Source organism: Sander lucioperca, chromosome 9 (genome assembly GCF_008315115.2).
Source record: "Sander lucioperca isolate FBNREF2018 chromosome 9, SLUC_FBN_1.2, whole genome shotgun sequence".
Lineage (NCBI taxonomy): Eukaryota > Metazoa > Chordata > Actinopteri > Perciformes > Percidae > Sander > Sander lucioperca.
Window position 1 is genome coordinate 5,405,783 of NC_050181.1, and position 20,693 is coordinate 5,426,475.

The 20,693-nt window shown below is 39.1% G+C and overlaps 1 protein-coding gene across 2 annotated transcripts in view; it reads right to left on the bottom strand.

Moving 5' to 3' along the window:
- LOC116045867 (collagen alpha-1(XI) chain-like) overlaps positions 1-20,693 on the bottom strand; it is an 87,835-nt gene that overhangs the window by 29,921 nt on the left and 37,221 nt on the right. For both annotated transcript variants that reach the window (XM_031293812.2, XM_031293811.2), the window contains 27 exons: positions 20,560-20,613; positions 20,361-20,414; positions 19,927-19,980; positions 19,766-19,819; positions 18,966-19,019; positions 18,820-18,864; positions 18,129-18,182; positions 18,002-18,046; positions 16,530-16,583; positions 15,300-15,344; positions 14,783-14,836; positions 14,650-14,694; positions 13,183-13,236; positions 13,044-13,088; positions 12,054-12,107; positions 11,843-11,950; positions 10,649-10,702; positions 8,099-8,152; positions 7,357-7,401; positions 6,988-7,041; positions 6,626-6,670; positions 6,392-6,445; positions 6,204-6,257; positions 5,179-5,232; positions 4,724-4,831; positions 3,793-3,882; positions 931-984 (listed from right to left, as the gene is read on the bottom strand). In XM_031293812.2, the coding sequence (XP_031149672.1) occupies positions 931-984; positions 3,793-3,882; positions 4,724-4,831; positions 5,179-5,232; positions 6,204-6,257; positions 6,392-6,445; positions 6,626-6,670; positions 6,988-7,041; positions 7,357-7,401; positions 8,099-8,152; positions 10,649-10,702; positions 11,843-11,950; positions 12,054-12,107; positions 13,044-13,088; positions 13,183-13,236; positions 14,650-14,694; positions 14,783-14,836; positions 15,300-15,344; positions 16,530-16,583; positions 18,002-18,046; positions 18,129-18,182; positions 18,820-18,864; positions 18,966-19,019; positions 19,766-19,819; positions 19,927-19,980; positions 20,361-20,414; positions 20,560-20,613 (1,539 nt within the window). The remainder of the gene's footprint in view (positions 1-930; positions 985-3,792; positions 3,883-4,723; positions 4,832-5,178; positions 5,233-6,203; positions 6,258-6,391; positions 6,446-6,625; positions 6,671-6,987; positions 7,042-7,356; positions 7,402-8,098; positions 8,153-10,648; positions 10,703-11,842; positions 11,951-12,053; positions 12,108-13,043; positions 13,089-13,182; positions 13,237-14,649; positions 14,695-14,782; positions 14,837-15,299; positions 15,345-16,529; positions 16,584-18,001; positions 18,047-18,128; positions 18,183-18,819; positions 18,865-18,965; positions 19,020-19,765; positions 19,820-19,926; positions 19,981-20,360; positions 20,415-20,559; positions 20,614-20,693) is intronic.

The following is a 20,693-nucleotide window of genomic DNA, read 5'->3' on the forward strand; positions in this document are numbered from 1 at the left end:
ATGGGTTGCCCTGCCACTCCTGCTCCTTTTCAGGGTCCTAAACTATGTGACAGCAACAGCACAGTATATGAATGCAGCTATAATATCTAAGAGGTTGTCATTTACTGTGATTAATGCAGAGGATTCAACATAAGCACCCATAATCACAGAGAAAAACAACCTAACTGTATTATGTGTGATTGAGTGATTAAAAGTAGTGGTCATACAAAAATAAAAACAAGACACTACCCCCATCTGTGTCACAACAGTTGCTAGAGTAACTACTAAATGCGAGAGGAAAACATTTAAGACTAATCAAGTTACTGGGATGAAGCTACTGTAGTTGTTCAATTGGGAAAAAATAAGCAATGATTAGGCTGCTTCAAAGTGATGTTGTTGGGCACTCTCGTAATTTCATATCTAAGAATATCTCATAGCTGTTCAAAAACACTATATATCAAGCATCATATTGCTTTTATCAAACCAGAGCACACATATTCATAGCCCTCCTATTTTAAACTGCTAAAACTGAAACCCCTGTGTAACATGAACATGAACACAATAAACATCATTATGAGAGGTGATTCACAGTCAGAAAAAATAGTAGTACTATCCATTTTATGACAACAAAAAAGTGTTGTATGATTTTTTTTTCTCCAATTTAACTAACTAAACAAAGAATTGGAAAAAGAGATTTGACATTTAATATTATTATGTATATCAATTTTGAACGACATCTTTTTTAAACTATTGTTGGATTGATTTCAATCATACCTCCCCACCCTACTCTACCACCCTCTACACTGCAGTTTACATTACAGGCGCTGCTAATGACTGGAGAGCCGAGCTGCGCACAGCATGTGCAACTCCATTCTCCAGCAACACAAGTCACTTTTCACTGTAATCTCTGTGGCAGGGAAGATGAGGTAACCATAGTAACGGGCTACTTACGATGGGGCCGGGGGGACCCTGAGGCCCTTCTCCTCCCTTTAAGCCAGCTGGACCCTGAAAGCAGAGGACAGGAGAGGGTTAGATCTTGTTCACTGCGGGCTGCCGCTCAATGCCATTCAAAGAGCAGTAATCACAGCTGTCAAATGTGTGCATGCATGTAAAGATATGTGTATACCTGTTTATGTGTGTGTGGAGGGCTTAGATCCAGAAAGGCATACAGTAACTAGCAATCTGTGATCTATACAGTATTAAAAGGGGAGGAAACCTTTAAGTAGTTGTAGTGTTTAGTAATCATAGTAGTATCTCTTTTTGTATATTAGTGATGATGTTATCATTATCAAAAGATATGACAGTTGATAAACGTTTCTTGCTTTGACTCCAAAGGAAAGTTTTCTAAACTGTACTTACAGTATTCCTTCCAGATGTATGTACATGAAAGCAAAGGGCAATGTGCTTTCTTTGAATTTGCGCTCACAATCCCCATGTTATTAGCTCCCAATTTACTGACGCAGCAAGTAATTAAGGGGTCAGTTTACCCAAAAAACAAAAAACACATTTTCTCACTTCTTAGCCTTGGATATATAGAAAAGAAAAACATTTTAAATATTGTAAAGCACATATTTCCTTTGAATTACTTCATTATATTATTATATTTTTTAAATAGTCCATATGAGAACTGTTCACAGTGAGGTGTGTGTATTATTCAGAGTAAACAGAGCACCATTTACAGAGAGAGAGGTTGCTTTTGAAATGTCACTTTTCAATGCTGTAAGCACCACAAACAATTGTATTGGGTTAGCGGCAGAGATCTCAGAGACAGACGTCGTTTATTAATGAACTCAGTAGTTTAGTCAATAGATTTGTTTAAAATTCCCAAACTCAGAAAATAAATAATATAAAAACAATAATAATTTTATGACACTGAAATCCTTATTAATGAAATACCAATATTTCAAAACATTTACTTAGACTGCAGTTCAACTCCACCAGAGAAAAATGGGCTATTACTTAAAGGGGCTGTACACGATATTCAGAATAAAAAAAACATTCTGGGATTGCTTCCACGCGGCTCTCACGGACTGTTCCCCAACTCATCAAATACTGACACTTTGTCACGGCCCTCGGTCTCTGATACTTGACGCACAAGGACGGACCGGCTCTCAAAACAAAGAACTGAGAAGCTCAGATTACAACACACACAAAGGAAGTGTGACTTCATTCTCTGCTCAGGACGCCATTGCTCCACTCTATCTTAAATATGAAATATTAGTTTACTGCAGTGCTATATTGATGTTCTGAATATCGAGTACAGCCCCTTTAATACAATAGAAGCACAGACCTCTGACATGGCCATGCCCTATCCCGCAATGTTAAGAGAAGTGAAAAAAAAATTTTTTGTATTTATGTTATCAATGCAAAATAACTCATTAAATGAGCTTCCAAGGAAATGAAAAAGAGAAAGGATGACAAGGTTCTGAAGCCAACAGTGGGCCACGAGTTCAAGTATAGTCCATCTATCTGGACCCCTGTCATCTGGAGATTCCAGCCCTTGGATGGAAATGCTTTTGCTGCTGAAAAATAGCACCAAGGAGGCTGAGATTGCATATTGACAACACAGTTCACTGTGGGCAGTAAAGACTTTCACTATAATATCTAATTTACAGGATCTGACAGAGTCAGGGGGTGCAGACATTTTCACCATTGTGAATTAGAAGGGAGGAAGGATCTTTCTTTGCCAGACACACAAAAAGTTATTTATTGGCTCGTATATTGCTACTGTGCCTTTCCTCAAGAGTGAGAGATGGAATGAAGAGAGAGAGTGTGTGTGTGTGTGTGTGTGTGTGTGTGTGTGTCTATCTATCTATTTTTTCTCTTTTGGACAGGAATAAACTTGTGTGTGTGCTTGCTCAGTGTCTGTGTTTGTACTTGGATGAACTTTTTTACATTCTTGCTCATACAACAAGTGTTCATGTTTATGTACAGTATGTTTGTCTGTGTGTAATTGAATGGGATCACTTTAAGAGAGAATGGAGGCTCTATTTGATTGTGTGTAGAGAGAGAGAGAGAGAGAGAGAGAGAAAGAGAGAGAGAGAGCGAGAGAGAGAGAGAGAGAGAGTGAGAGTGTGTGCGTGCGTGCGTGCGTGCGTGCGTGCGTGCGTGCGTGCGTGCGTGCGTGCATGTGTGTGTGTGTGTGTGTGTGTGCTGCTCTTATGAAGAGAAAGAATCCCTCTTCACACATGGGACAAACATAAAGGTGGTAATAAGTCTGGGCTGTGCTGTTGTGTGCTCTCTTAATGCAACCTTGAAACAAGCCTCAGTCCCTCAACCTGATCCTCAGCAGATCTAACAGCCATTCGCTCCCACCTTGAACTTTTTCTCACTCACATCCACTTCTTTTGAGAATTAAATTTGGGGTATATCAGCAGGCAATATGGTTATGTGATGTACTCACAAAGTCATGGGTTTGAATCAGAATCAGACAGAAACAAAACAGGAATTCCTTAAAGAAAATGATCTGAAACTAGTGCAGCCCTAAACATGGAACTAAATGCCTCTAAAATGGACAGCCTACAGCTGATAACAGATATTTTACTGGATAAAATCCTGCTGAGATTAATGATCATAACATTTGTCAATATTGTATCTGGCTCAGTCGTCTATAACGTCTATGTGAGCCAGTTCTGCACCTTTCAGTCAGGTCCACTGCCACGCTTGACATTTGGTTTAACAGCAGGTGTTAGACCTGGTAATTAGGGTTTGCCACTATATTTAACCAGGTGTGTGATCAGAATGTGGGATGATACAAGACAATTATATGTTGACACGTGTATGTTTGCACAAGTGTGTTAATGTGTTTGTTACCATGGCCCCTGGAAGACCTCTTGCACCCTGGAAGCCCCGTAGGCCGGCAGGTCCTGCCTTGCCACTAGGACCGTGAGAACCTGGATCACCCTATAGAGGGAGAAAAAAATAGCGTCAACTTATATATATACATATACATATATATATATATATATATATATTACCCTCAGGTAATCATTTAGCACAATTGCATTAGGAAAAAAACAATGAGCAGAGTTGAATCTGTGAGAATGGCATCAGAGAATAACAAGTGAAGTGATTGATCTGTTTGATAAAAGCTAAAATGACAGGTTATTACGCGGGAACAACAACAACATTGAGAAGTAAAGTAAAAAAAAAGAAGAGATGTGCCAATTTTTAACAAACAAAGGAATTTGTAATATTTTGAATCCATTCATTTTTAACAATAAGAGGGCACTTTTGTTACAGTGGAAATACATGCTATAAAATCAACAAAAACAAGTTCCTATTCTGATGTGACTTGTTAAAAGAACAATGACAAAGATGACATCTCAATAAACACAACTACACTGTTCTACATCAATAAAGAACCTTGTATGACTGCAGATATTTTTGCAGTTGGATCTTCAACTACAAGATCATTTGTGCCAATTTGGCCAGAACTTAAAGTCCTTTGTCATTCTCTTTATTACACTGTGTTTTCCCTATATTATATTAGAATAACTCTGTTACATGAAAATGCAGTGGGTAGTTCAAGTATAGGAATAAAGAGGAAAACATAACTACATAACAAATAACCTCCAAGAATAAAAACAAAGAAGCCAGGAATTAATTCCCATTGAATCCTCTAACAAATAAGATGAGGAAAAAACATTATGAGCAAAAACACTTGGCATAATACAAGTATGATGCACTTACTACGTAGTACGCACTTTGCTTTTTTTAGCATACAAAATGCATGCTCATTTACCTTTCCACCCTCTTTTCCAGCAGCTCCAGGCAGACCTTGCTCACCAGGTGGACCAGGCGAACCTGGGTGTCCTCGCTCTCCGCTGGGTCCTGTCTCTCCAGTTGGGCCCTGTCGTGGACAGCAGAGATATGCATTTGATAGTAGCGAACAAATCATACTTTTTCATATGTAATTTTTTTTTTTTACACACAATAAATGGAAGTCTGAATGATATGCAACAATTTATTTTCAGCCCATGTTTCATTACTTTCAAGAGAAAAGGTCTCACTGAAGGCATTCAAAATTATTTTTGATGCATTTTGTTTATATTCTCTACATATGGGTATTCTTTTTCAGGATTCAGCTGTTGCTACAGCTACATACTTTCATACATTTCAATCTCTCATAATTATCCCATAACAAGACAAAGAATAAGTCACGGGGAGGAATCCAACTGTAGCGGTGTTTATATCTACCTGTGGTCCAACCACCCCTCCAGGTCCTGGAGGTCCCGTCTTTCCTTGGAAGCCCTGAAGGGGAAAGCAGAGACAATGTAGACTGTACACATGCAGGGTTATATAGTATGTGCTGTCTACATCATGCTGCACAGTATGTAAAGGGTCTGAGCCACACAGACAAGTAGGAAAATTAAGACATGTTTAAGATTATTTAAGACCTAGAACACAATACTTCAGTGAATAAAGACTTTTTAAGGCCTTACATTTTGATTTTGAAATTTTAGGCTTTTTAAGACTTTTTAAGACCCCGCGGAAACCCTGAAATTCTGCAATGTAACGCTAACCAGCACAGCTGGGACCACCTTCAATTTTATCTGCACTTAGTAAGGAAGCATAAAGAAAGGTAAGCTAAGTGTAAGTGACGCTATCGACCAAAACTCTCCAGAAATCCCTTCACCCCTCACCCGAAGGGATTAAGCGAATATTATCTATAAATATTAGCTAGTTGTGTTTGTGTATACACTGTATGTTTCAGTTGTTTGGTGTGGTCTGGTCTTGTCTCAGTTGTTGTTGACTACAACACTGGTGTACGGATATGTACTATGTAGTACTATGTGTCAGTGTATGGCAAAAATGTGTGTACACTTTTTGTTGGTCACTAATGAAAATATTAAGTTAATAAGTTATTGTTAAGTGTGGTAACATTTTTAGCTATGCAGAGCAGTCAGCTGTCTTCTGTTTGTACACTGCAAAAATAAATGTATCTTTACAACTCATTTGGTCTCATTTTCAACCTGTGAGAATGACTTTTTAGAGCAAGAAAGATCATTTCACATCCAATTAACTGTTTCCCTTCTATTACTGGTGCTTTACTTTCACCCTGACACAATTTGTATGCTATCTCAGTAATCATCTTTCTTGCTTTATTTTTTTGTGCAACCTATCTGAGAGAGTGAAAGACTGAGTGGGGAGTGAGTGGGAGCTGATGGATGATGTTAGGGGTCAAATGGCACAACACACGGCATTTGAAACTACACACTCACCGTCTCTCCTCTCTGTCCGGGATGACCAGGCAGCCCATCTTTTCCTGGTGGGCCCTGGGGGTGAACAGTTCATAAAAACTAAGACATCAGGTCGTAAGTGGGTATTAATATTTGAAAAGCTAATATGAAAAGTATCAACATTGACTTGTTGTTGCTAACTCACAGAGAGTTTGACAGCAGCTACTTACATTGGGTCCTTTAGGTCCGGGGAAACCGACGGGTCCCTGTGGTCCTTGAGGTCCCTTAAATGAAAATAAAATGAATAGAGCGAGTAGAGAGAAGAATGGATTAGACACACAACACAACTTTAAATGGTTATTGGTATTGAATTAGGATTTTAGTTGCCAAATCCAGCTTTCTTACCATGATTACTGGTAAATAATTAAGTCATATTCTTTATTAAAAACATATCTGATACTAACCCTCTCTCCTGGCGGGCCCCCTGGTCCATCATTGCCTGAGGTGCCCTGAGGAGAAAGGCACAGAGAAACGTTGTCAAAGTATGAAGTGTGAATAAAATGTATGCAAAGCATTGACACTGAGGTTATATAGCAAGCCTTTACATTTCTACCTGAGTTGGTACTCAAGCATTTCAACATCATGTGAGCAAATTAACCCATTTGTTGCCATTGATATTTTTTTTACATAGATAAATATTATATTCAGACTGCTAAATGTGCTCTGGCTACTTTCATATTCTTCCTGTATACAATGCTAAGCATGTAGACACATTTATTATCATTGGCCCTACCATAATAAATTCTAAAATAGCCCTGGCTCTCACCTTTGCACCTGGCGCTCCTGTTGGTCCCCTAGCACCACGCCCACCACGTGGACCCTACATACATAGCATTTAAAAATATACAGTAATTGTAAGATAAAGAAATAGCATTTTTCAGTATTTTGTTCGATATTAGAAAACACAACAAAACACATCAATAAAAAACAAAACAGAGAAAGTAATTAAGTATTTAGGCCAGGTCATCGATGGCTTCCCTGCCCATCTTTACAATTCCCCACCCAGTGCATATCTCCCTCAAAAGACAAGAAATGAAAGCCCATACACATCTACATAAAGAGAGAGATTTTCATTTGAAAACAATAAATCATTTATGAGGAGGGCTCGAGCTGATTTGGCAGATGAATTTCCTACCGTTGGGCCACGTTGACCTCTAGGGCCTGCTTTGCCAGCGATTCCCTGAGAAATAAAAATAAAAGCTTTGATTTAGGACAAAATCATTCCTAGTACCATCAGAGAATAGAAGTGTTTTCTTATCTCTTTTTAGAAGTTTAAGCTAAAGCAACTACTCTACAGATATACCTTAAACATCAGACAAACACAAATGCCGAGGGGGTTTGAGTGAGAGTTGAAATAGAACCATCTAAGCATCTTTGGACAAAAACAAATAATGAAATTGCTGCGGCAAGTGGTTACCCACAGGCACTTGACAGCTTGAACTACCTGTCAGTTCTAGCATGCCGGGGCCATGGGTGTCTGCCTCTCAATGTCTGTCTGAGAGCAGAGACGAGCCTGTCTCTTCTATAATAACCCTCCGTCTCATCCCTTCATCTGTAACGCTTTTCTATATATATATATATATAAGTTATTTTTTAGTTCAGATGACACTGAGTAGATTTTAAGTTGAAATGTAATGATATATTTTTGCCTTTCTCAGTCAGACACGAACCAGCCACATCACAGTTAAATTTACATTTTGTTCTTCCAGTTGGACTGCTGGACTTAGTGGCCTTGCGGTCTAAAAGACACATTGACCATCCTCTGTCTCAGTATTCCACACTATCCACTCTTAATCCATCTCCTACACAGGAAACCCCACAGTGACCAAGAGTATGTGTATGTAATAGGAGAAAGAATAAGACATTTTGTGGCTCACCCTTGCTCCCTTCTCGCCATTCGCCCCAGGGAATCCAGGGAAGCCATTGGAGCCCTGCAAGACAAGTACAGAAAAAGAAAGAAAGAAGTGACAGAGAAAGAGGAAATACATTAGATAGTTGAAGGGTATAAAACAACTGAGATGTCTACCATAGTCTATGTCCAGTAACAATGTGACAGAGGCTGCACTTTACTGACCACGGCTAATTAATAGAGAAACTGTGAAGCCCTAGCATATGTACTGCCATGCAAGCCAGCATTTTCTTATCATAGGGCCACAGTTCATAGGTTGTGAGTCCCCATAGATAAATGAGGACCTTCTTCTAATACTTAACAGGAGCCAAAAGGGAAAGTCTTCTCCTCGCCACTTAGAGACTTTCTGACACACAGACAGACAGAGGTGCTGTTAGGTTGTTAGCACAAATAGGAAGCAAAATAGGAAGATAAAAAAGGTGCGGGAGCAAATAAAGACAAAGGAAGGGAAAACAGCAGATCCCCCTTGATACCCATCAGCAATTTAGTTATTGGACTTTGGCAGGCTGTGCCCTCTGATAGCAGCGATGGTGCCAGTCAAACAAATACTAGGAGGGCAATCACTGGTGGATGAATAAAAGGAGTATCCACCAGCTTACCAATACAGCCTCACTTAATGCAGCATTAGGTAGCATAAATATGTATTCAACCAATTTTAGTTAAATATATTTTGGTTCAGCTGCACTACAAGGTCATGAGCATGTCTGAGTGTTTAGAGTTTAAAACAGGCTTTGATGCAATGCACATCTATAGTGCTCATTACTGTTCACATGCATATGTATATCAGGCATAATACTGTTCAGTATAAGCAAGGGCACCACCACAAGGCAGCGTGGGCAGAATTGCAAGAGGTAAACAGCCCAACATTGTGGAGACAGCAGGAAGGGAGCTCTATGCTGCCTAATTTGTTTTTCACAGAGGTGCAGTTATGGTAAACTGAAAGCAGAGTTGGTACTGGACAAGCCTGACTTGCGCCACAGAGATAAGACAGTCCACTGAAGCTATTGCAAATGCCATCCAGAATTAACGGTGTGGGAAAGCTGTTAACAGAGAGTGATGGGGTGCAGCAGCCAAAAACACAGCCAGTGGAGGGATTCGTGCACAGGCTGATTGAGGGGGGATAAAGGCTGCAAATGGGCAGGACTTTGACCCTGAACCTACTCTTGAGGACGATGGGACATTTTATAACATTGATGATACTGTGCAATGGGAACCCAGTGGGAGATGTTTGTTTCTATCTCAAACCACAAACAGCACTTGATCGTTTAAATTATTTGAATCAATTTAAGAAAAAAAGTTCCAAAAAGTGATACTAAGTTCTTGTCAGATATAAAGTAAAGTATTTTAAAATGATAGAGGATTTGATGATAGAGGAAAATCATCCTCATTATAGGTCACTATAGACAGCTTCATACTTTGTTTTAGCTAACAGAGGGGTGTCACAATTTTTAAATGCTGGATATCTGTCTTCTTTTTTTAGAAGAAAACTCTTCAAATGCAGACTACAGAGAGAAAACTATGGCACTGTTTACACCATGCCAAAGCCAGGATGCCTTTATTGTCTCTCTAGAAACTTTTGTTTTTGAAGTATAAAGAGTTTAAAAAAGAAGATCTGATCCACTGGGAACCTTGTTGGCAGCATTTGTTTAAATTCATCTATGCATACAACCAAAGAAATATCCTTTGTGTTTTTGCCATTGTTGTGTGTTATTAAAGAACTTATACAATTACTTACAAATTACTGGAAAGAATACTATGCATTGAGATTGTAACTTGTATCCTCTGTTACTCCCACTTTGTGTAATTGATCCAGATCTCTAACTGCTGCTGACATTTACAGACAGAGTGTGAGACTTGCCTATCTGGATGTTGTGAGAGTAGGTGTATCTGACCTGTCATATCAGTGCTAAGCTGTCAGTGCTGACAGCAACAGAGAAGAACCAGCTGCAGCAGCACATCTCGATAGTGGAGCTGTGGCACTGTGGTCAGCGCTGCAGTGTAAGGAATGCCTGACTGTTAGATAATGCCTGGAAGAGTTTAAGGAGGGAGGACAGCTGATGTCTCCAGCAGGTGACCATGCCACTTAGGCTTCCTACAGGAGTTGTGGTGAAAGTACAGTAGGTGTCTGCTTGGGTTTGTGTCTGTGTGAGTAAGGGTTAGTCAGCAAGTTGGCAGATTCTAGAAAAGGCATATGAGAGCAAGTTTTGATATGGGTGGAAGTTGATAAGACAGCTCACTGAGAGAATCAATGCACATATACCGTAAACATTCACATATGTACACACATGCACATGCATATGTACACATGCATTATGTGCACGCACATGAGAATAAAAAGTTTGACACTGTAAAGGCTATGTAGTGAGCGAACACAGCGATTGTCCTTCAACTGTTCACATTACTGAGGTGGCAAACGTCTCTTCTGTTGATCTGCCCTTGAGCAAGACACTACACATCTACAGCCGGCCCTGATCTCTGACCTCCCAGTGGAGTGGAGGTTATTGCTCTCATCACACACCTTGGAGCCTTGTCGACCAGGGTACCCAGGCAATCCAGGGACTCCAAGTTTTCCCTAAAAAGGAGCAAAGAAAAACAAAACTTAGATGATGAATTCTCATTGTGTCACCACAGACATTGTTAGGAGACTGCAGTAAAGTTCACAGAAGCATTGCGAAAAGCAATAAACCTATACACGCAAAGTTTAACTTCTAATGTGGGAAATATTTTATTACCATGTTTATGAACATGACATCATCCGTGCAGAGGCTTTTCTGCTATTCACCAAAATGTGAGTTCACTTCGGTCCATTTTGGTAATCATGGTGTACGGTTATAAAGAGGTACAGAGAATCTAATGCAACTATTCCATCTGTTCTTTTAGTTTTATTTTGTTATTATGAATACAATACTTCTGACTCTGGTGCTGGTAATTTGTACTTGTATTGCAATGTTGCACTAATGTAAAGCAAATCAGGATGAGGATGTCAAAAAATGGAAAATGCATTATTGATATAGCAAAAGTAGCATTGCAAAGTAGCTCATCTGTGTAGCAAAAGGTAATTTAAATGTTAGTCAAATGAAAAAACTGCATCATTACTGTGTTTCCTATGATGTAATTTAAACCACAACATGGATTGATCTAAGCCTATTTACTGTATAAGAAAACATAATTGTCATCAGTTATATTTTAATCCGTTAATCTGAACTGCAAAAATCTTGTTGTAACCTTCAAAACTAATAGTAGTATAAATACAGAAGCACCATGAAGCAACATACAGCAAGATCAAAGAACCATGAAGAAATGTCGGCAACATAAGCCAATTAAATGGGACTGTTGTAGAGGTGAAGGGAGGTGGAGAAAATCTAAACTTCAATATGATCAGGACAGCTACGAAACTATAGTGAATCACTCACTTCAGACTGTTATTTGTTTGTATTGTTATTTGACCCCTATTACTGCAGGAAAAAGAACAATCTTGACCCTGGTCTGGTTTTTGATCCCACAACAGCACTGAAACAGACTTTGTATTTCTATTCATATATGAGTATTTATATTTATATGTTTTAACCTCACCCACTTAAAGCATTTTAATTGTATTTGTGTGTAATTATCCTATGCAATTAAACCTGAACTTCAGCATGTCAATGAAACAAAATCAAAATCATATCCACAGTTTTGCAATTCACTCTTTCTGCAGGTATTGATTACTTACCTTCTCTCCAGCTAGTCCCAAGGGACCAGCTTCTCCATTGGGTCCTGACTTGCCCTTGGGGCCCTCGGGGCCGTCCTCTCCTCTGGGTCCTAATACACCACCCTCACCCTTGATGCAAAGAAAACATATATAAACGGTGTTATTATCTTTACCACCCTATCACTCTCTGCAACCGCAAACATCTGTATTCTCCTCAGAGATGATGATTCACCTTGTCACCCTTGAGACCCATGTCACCTTTGAAGCCAGGGAATCCATCCTCTCCCTGAAGATGAAAGAGACAAAAAGCTGTTAAGAGCTACGTGTTTTATTATTGAGTATCACAGAGGCACAACTGATACAGTCCAGTGAAATATTTCACATTTTAAATACTTTAAAAAGCAAAACAGACTGAAGACTACACATCAGTGACAAAATCATAGTGAAAGTTTATCATGGCAGTCTTATAGTACTATTGGCAGTTAACAGTATAATGGCACCTTAGGATAGTTTAATACTGACACCTAGTGCCCACTTACAGCATTCACAGATTGCTCCTCGTTTTGACAGGCAACTGTCTCTGTTGTTCTACTGACATCTGCTGGTTAAAATTCAGAATGCACTTTTCAATCTTTTCCAAGGGACTGCTATTACTGGTTCATGATGGCTGTGTTCTTGACAAATTATGCACTGATGCCAAATTTCTTACATATTTTCATACATGAAACCACTAAGATAATAAATAACAACCCAATATATTATGATAAGCATATACACGTATGTATGATTTGGAATTGGTAGAATATTTGTCCCACAGGATTTTATTTAAGACAGAAGTATCAAAGTAAAAGAGCTTTTAACAACAGTTGTTCAGTGTTGTAGGTAATCTCTTAAGAGCTTCAATTTCCTGACAATAGAGTGGAGGTAGCAACAGGCTACGTTCAAACACAGCAATCCGAGAAAACAATGGCAACGGATCAATCTCCAGTGAAACTACCCTACAAACAGCCTCATTCTGGTTTAATGTTCCACACTCCATTTCAGCTCAGTGGCATGAGGACTTAACTGCCAGCCTGATGGGCCATTAAGAATTTTTTCCACTTGCTGGACTGCAATGATGCCTCATTCGAGAGGGAATTGCAACTGTGATGGGTCCAATTTTTAGAGGAATGACATCTGTCAATCATGTTGAGGAAGGAAAGGAGACCGGAGAGGTATTTACCTTTTCTCCTTTGCCACCTTTAAGGCCTCTAATTCCCTCAGCACCCTGGGGAGAGAGGACAATAAAGTGAGGATGAAATTCAGGGGAAATGGAAATGTATCATGAAAGGGTGGTACTGTATTACTAAGATAGAGCTTACTTTCACACCGCGAGGTCCAGGGTAGCCAATGGATCCCATAGGACCAGCAAGACCCTAAGATATTGTAAAAAAAAAAAAGAGACACGTGATTGGTGAAGTAACATTGCAAATATGCATCAACCTTTACTGTAATGTGTTCCTGCTATATAGGATCACTTCACTAGAGACTGACCTATAGATTATTTCTAATGATGCCACTGTCTATATTGTACACGCCGGATCTATAGTGTATACACCTATTCATATCATACCACCAGCTGTTATTCCGTATATATTTACTATTAGCTCAACTTGTACTTACACTTAATGCACTGTTTCTTTTTATTCACCTGCACTGCTTACAATGTTCTACTGTATATACCTTAGCATATTTATGCCACTATTAATACTGTTCATACTGCTCATACTGTATATATCTAGTGTATTCATACCCCACACTGTTTATTCCACATTCTATTTTTTCTATATTTTGTTCTATAAATTCTGTACATGTTGCAATTCTGGTTATATGCTAAACTATATTTTGTTGTCTTAGTATCTGTTCTTTGTGTAATGACAACAAAGTTGAATCTAATCTAGAGATATTTTCACTGATTTCCTAATGTTTTTATTAAACAGTGAACCCTCAAGAGGCTATTAGCCAAACTTACGCAATGGCAGCATCACCTAATATCCAGTAGTGAAATATAATACAATAAAATTAAACAAGTCAACTTTGGTAAAAGCCCAATACCTACTTGAATCTAGCCATAGTTATTTTTAAATACTAAAATCAAAGTCTTTAATATTTCTAGTATTCTAGTACTTTTGTTTAAATTTGACTGTACTTGGTCCAATCCTGTAGTGTGTATCTTTTATTTAACATGACGGGAAAGATAAACTACCAGATGGATTCATGTAAAGTGAAATCTAAGCTTTGTTAAATACAGTAGAATGAACACATCACCTCATGTTGCCTCTAGAAATTGATTTAATCTATATGCAGTAAAATATTCTCATATAAATAATTGCATGATTTTAATAATTGTTCTCACATATCTATTGTTAGAATAAGTTTATGAACACCATGTCTTGAAATTAGCTAATATTCTATTTCAAATATCTACACTGACTCTTTACAAAGCATATTTATAGTATTAATTTTGTTGGTGCCAGCTCAATTGCAGTTTACCACAAAGAACAACAAGGCAATTACAGAGAATCACAACATTAGCCAATCACAGGAAAGAATGAGGTCAATTTAGTGTATTTTATTTCTGAGACAGCTTACCAGATATCATCTAAATGGTGTGGTTATATTAAACCTCACCTTACTGGCACACTATGTGGGCTAAATGCTAAATTTCATTATTTGCAAAGTCTGCCCCACCCAGCCCTTTCCCTGTGCATTTGATGACTCTGAGAACAATAGTAATTACATACTTTCCTGCAAAATCAAAATTAACAGCTTAAATACATCATACTTACAGCTGCTCCTTTCTCGCCTGGAGGACCTTCTTTTCCTGGGTGACCCTATAAAAAAGTTCCAAGAGATTTAGTTGATCAATCTTGTCAGTTGGTATTAAATAACAATTAAAAATGAGTCAGGTGTTTTACTTACAGGAGGGCCATCAGCACCAGAAAGGCCAGCCAAACCTTGTTTCCCTTGAGGTCCCTAAATAGAATGCAATAAATGGGAAGTTACAGTAAATAGAAAGACATATAGTAGATACGTAGATCAGTAGACTGATCACTTCTAACAGTATTATGAAGACTGCTACAAGTTCATCTACTTGAAATCTTATTAAATATCCACAAACTAATAAAATACTTTCAGTTAGACAACGCAAGTGCTTATGCAGGAGTAGTCCTATAGTTATATGTATATAGTGTGTGTGTGTGTGTGTGTGTGTGTGTGTGTGTGTGTGTGTGTGTGTGTGTGTGTGTGTGTGTGTGTGTGTGTGTGTGTGTGTGTGTGTGTGTTTTAGCATTCAGCAAAGCCAGTAAAGGCCTCAGACAGCAGTGTATCTGCAGAATCACTTATGAGGTCTTGACTGAAACATTCACCATTCACTTATCAGGGCAGCAGAGTTGTGGTGGGAGGGCCGAAGGGGTTACTGGGTTCCCTGTGTACTTACTTTTTCACCAGGAGGCCCGATTGGACCTTGAGGACCAACAAGACCCTGAAAGACAATCGCGATAGGTCTGTTATTAGAACAGTCAGCCAAACTTATTTTTTCATAACCAGGCTTACATGATACTGACCCAAAATGAAGTGGTGCATTTTGGGATAAAAGAACACCCGTTTTGTCAATTTGGGAAAGTCTATACCTAATTTCCATGGTGTGCTGTATTTGTAATTTGCTTATTTTGTAATATATTCATCTACTTCCTTCTACAATTCCAGCCATTTGTTTTTGTCGCTCAGCTACTTCATGCTGCTTATTCTGATGTGTTCAGCTCTGTTCCTTCAGCTGGGCAAAGGGAGGTTCGTTCTTTTCTACATTTTAAAGTCACACATCTTGTAGACATCTTGAGAAGTCACCCCATGAAGAATAAAAAAAAAGTTACTAACAATTCATATAAGCGAGCTGTGTTATTTTTCTATGGGGCCAATGCCTTCCCTGAAAGGCATCAATCAGCCTCTGGCCAGGTTTAACTGAAATGAAGTTATTTATTCAACATGTATACCATCAGGATAGGTCCATAATAATACTTTCCAGGGGAATGACGCCAACCTGTCCAGGCTATGAGCGTCAGCAGGACTAAAAATCTTACCTGGCAGTGGTCATTTTGCCCTGGCTACAATATTGAGTGCGCTGTTTTGTATTAAAGATGATTCAATTTTTCCCTCTGCCCCTAACTGGGTAATATATAATCTGGTTAAGTGCTATCAAATTATCACAATATGTCTCATCTCAGCAGGACAGAGAGGAAATTTTTCTTCTTCATGGCCACAGAGAAACAATGTTAGTGAACACTTGTTAAGTCCTTGCTCTGTTTTGGTGTCCGTTTTGTTGAATGCCCCACAGAGTAGCCTTAAGGAATAAATGATGGCGAGAAAGGAGAAAAAGGCAAGTAGAGCAAAAGCAAAAGAAGTCTGAGAATGCTTGATTAAGAAAACAGAAATGCGAGTGATCATCCCAATTCATAGTATCTCCAGTTGCACAATGGATATGCCAACAAGGATGGAGTGTGAAAAGGGAAGATTGAGGCAGAGAGCACAGGGAAGAAGAGAGATGACAAGAGAGGAATGAAGAGACTGAGCAAGAGAGGAGAGAATGGGGGATACAACAAGAGAGATGGAGCAATCAGACAGGGTTAGAAAAAAGAGATACAGAGAAAGAGAGGATGGAAAAGAAACTTACATGTGGACCAGGCATACCCTGTTGCCCAGGAGGTCCCGGCTCTCCTTGTGGACCCTATGCATAACAAAGAAAAAGAAGAGGATGCAAGTGCTACTATTTTATCTGTTCTATTGTATGTTTTAAATCTGCACAACTATTAAAAATTAAGATAATAATTAATCAGATAATTTAAACAAACAGTCAAGGACTAATTTAATTGTATCTACTGTATATGGGCAACGAGGAGCAAATCTTAAAGTCATTAGGTGCCATCTGTCTTTTGTTGTTTTTCCACATCTAAACTGTGGTACTGGGTTAGGTGAAAACTGTAGGTGACCTTGCTTGGACAGATTGGTTGAATTGGCTTTATCCAATCTATGTCAAGAATGTGAAACAAAGAAATATGATACACTGGCTCATGAAGCAGAGATGTCTATGTTCTGGCCTTCTCCAAATTTATGTTTATTTCCTATCAAAGCCAGCCTTAAAATCTAGTGGGTGTTCAGAATCTGGCTATGAAACACAGCTTTCTCTACATAAACGCTGTGGGGCTACAGAGCCATCTGGGTATGGATTAAGGCTAATGAGACAAACTGAACTGGTGGGTTGTTTGGTATCCCTGCTGAGAATGAGTGTGTCACAAACCAAACATATACAAAAACCGACAATACCCGTGTGAAGCAGTCTTCTCCAGCTGTTACAACAAACACTACATACAAAAGCTGGATTCAGAGACGTTAAGGTTGCCTGACTGAGATTGTTAGCAGGGCCTTGATGCAAAATGTAAAGTTGGACATTCGTCTAAGTTCCAAATGTAGCAATTAAAAACATTTGGGATCTTCACTCGTAAAGATAAAAAGTCTTTAAAACATCCATATGTTAGAGGCTGTTGTAAGCATCATACAGGTTTCTAAACCCTTTGGGAAGCTTTTCTACTGTGGATACTTTCAAGTATCTCTAAGATCAATACTAATTTCGGAGAAATGAATGAGAAGCACACCATTGTTTTGTGTCCCTTTAACAGCTGCTTATTTCATCAGCTCAGTGACTCAGTGACCACACAGACAACATGTGGGCTTGCCCAGCTGCCTTGACCAATGCTATGTTACCGTCACTCACACGTCCCACTGAGCAGCTGAATGCATGAGGGGACCATCACAGCCAGGCTTTTCTGTTTCATCCCTTACTAAAGTTAAAGGCCTCGTTATCACAGCCTGCTAAGTCAGCAGGCTTTGTAGTTTAAGGAAAAGGTCTGACGACTGTGATAAGACACCCCCCGTCTCCATTTACCATCTCCAGTCAGCAAATGACCTATCACCCCTTCTACACAAGAGTAAAAGGTCACTGACCTGCAATTGGCCTCAAGCAGGCCAAATTACAATTTGCTTACGTGGTCTTCACAAATATTTGCAGGAACATTCCCTTTATAACAATTAGATTGTATACTCTCACTGGTAAATATTAAAAATGAACAAAACAAAAATATTTCTCACCATGTTTCCTTTGGGACCAGCTTGCCCATCAATTCCAGGGAGACCCTAAAGAGATCAGAAATTTAACAATGAAAATCACAACACAAATAATGAGTACAGAATTAAGTGATACAGAAGGTGTACTTACACGCTGTCCACCAGTACCTGGAGACCCTCTGGGGCCAAGCAAACCTCGAGGACCCTGTATATCAAGACAAACATAGGTACACTAAAGTACACTAATACTTAAACATATACGGTTTAAGTGTGTAAAATAATGACCACTTGTGGCCATATTTGGCAACTGCAGGTACATTTCAGGGAGTAAGCATGAAAGTTTCTTATCTCAACATCATAAATCATTGCACTTACTGTGCTCTTTCATCTAATGGACAGTGTGTGTGTGTGTGTGTGATGAAATTCTGTGCAACTATTGCTTTAAAAGGACAACATTGTTTTGGATATGACAGGGAGCTACCATTTCTCATGCAACTCTATGGTCCATTTGAACTGAACCTGGCAGGATATGGCAGTTTCTCATGGGTAATGACAGAACAACACATTTCCCAGTTCTATTTTCTGATCTTTTACTCAGAGCCATTCTGTTTGGCAAGGTCCAGATTACAAATGCAATGGTCCTTGCAGACAGGAATGTCGTTACAGTTGCAAGAGGTGTGTGTTTAAATAATTGCCAAAATGAAAGTAGTGGAACGAATGAGGGGATGAGGCCTGTTGTAGCTAAGGAAATTAGCAACATGATGGTCATATGTTTGTCAATTTCTTATTGGTTTAACAATCCTGTCCAACTGTGTCATCAAATAATACATAAATACACTTACACTGTCTCCAGCCACACCTCTCTGTCCAACCTGGCCATCTTCACCCTTGATAGAAAAGGAAATGTGTGTTATCAAGGAATGCAGAGTATTTTTTTAAGACTTTTGAGAACAAGGTTATGTTCTATGGTGACTGGTGTACTACTTACTCTGGGGCCATCCTCTCCTGGAGGTCCTGGAGGTCCTGTAGAACCATGTTCTCCCTGGAGAAAAGATCACAGAAAAGGAATATCAACAAAGAGTGGGAATGGCAAGTAACTAGAGAGTCCTCAAGCTTGATCACTGCAGATAAGAGAACAAAAAAAAAGTATGAAATGGGGGGTCAAAAATTCACAAAACATAGAGAAACAATGTTAAAAAGAAAGCAACAAAAATGGCAACAAAACTGCCTTTATTCTACAGTACACCACAATTGGCATGGGCCTATATGGTTTCCAGTATTTATAGAGCTCTATAAGAACTGGCCTACCTCTCGTGGCTCTGTAATTAACCAGTATAGGATAAGGCATGAAAGCCTTTCTAGAAATACAACTCTGTGATCTCTGTCCTCTCTCTTTAGGCTCTCTATGCAGGCCCAAATTCCACAAACACTAAACTCAGCACTCTTCATTTGCCTCCAGGCCTGGTTAAACGCAGCCTAAGTGGTTCTGGAGTCGGTCCCACCTCTCATAAGCCCTGATGAGTTCCACTGGTTTAGAATTCATATCTGTCAACACTGTAGTGTACATGAGATGGATGAGAGGTGGCCTTTGAGCAACCAATCAGGCCTGGATCTGCTGTAAGGACAGAGTACAGAGCGGCAATAACTGTGATCAATGAGGGTTTCTTTAGGTCTAGAAATAAGAGACTGTAGGATCTTATTTTTGGAAACAGATATAAGTCTTTGATGATGTTTGTCCTCTGACCTTGTTCATTCACCAAACCCAAAATTATCTCTCCTCATACTTACTCTATGCCCTTTTTCTCCAGGAAGACCAGGGAGGCCGTCAAAACCTCTGTCACCCTGAAACAGCACAGTAACAAATGGTTAGCTCTTTCAAGCAGAGCAACTTTTCAAATAAATCCCACAGACACTCACTGATTTATTGGATAACCCGATGTGTACTTTACCTTGGTCCCTGCCTCTCCTGGCATTCCTCGAGCACCATCGGCTCCATTACGACCCTGAAGGACACGCAAATATCACGTCAGGGTACATGGAAATCAGATTAGAAAAAATATGATCTTTGATGGTTTGATGGTTCTAACTAGTTTAGAGTTAAATAAACATTACTTTATGAATTTACAAAACACGCAGAGACAATTATTGAGTGCAGCTGAGTTATTTGAAATAAGGCCATGTATGAAACTAGACAGGCTCTTCTCCTTGAGCACTGGAGCACTTGCACTCGTGTTGGCATGACATATTAGAAATTTGGGAATTTAAACTTAATCTTCTGTTGCAATGCAGTGTTGGTCTAGAGGAGGTGAATGGAAAAAATAATAAAGTACTACTATAAAGATAAAAAACATCCTGTTTGAGTCTGGTTGGAAAAAACTCTTACCCTCTTTCCTGCTTTTCCTGGTGGACCAGTTGCACCCTGAAGACCTCTGGGTCCCTATGGGGAAAGCATATGAATGTTTTAAATAAAACATTGAACACTGAAAACATGATTTATGTGCAATGTATGTGAGATGTAAAAGTAAAAAAATCAGGAAGTTACACATTGATAATAGTTGTAAAACTGAAGGTACTCATCTCACCTGTGGTCCGGAGTCACCACTATCACCTTTAAGTCCAGGAGCACCAGGACCTCCCTATTTAAAAATCATAAACAGACACAAAGCCAATAGTTTGTCATCCCATCATTTGGCTAGGAAACCAGAATAGTCTAGGT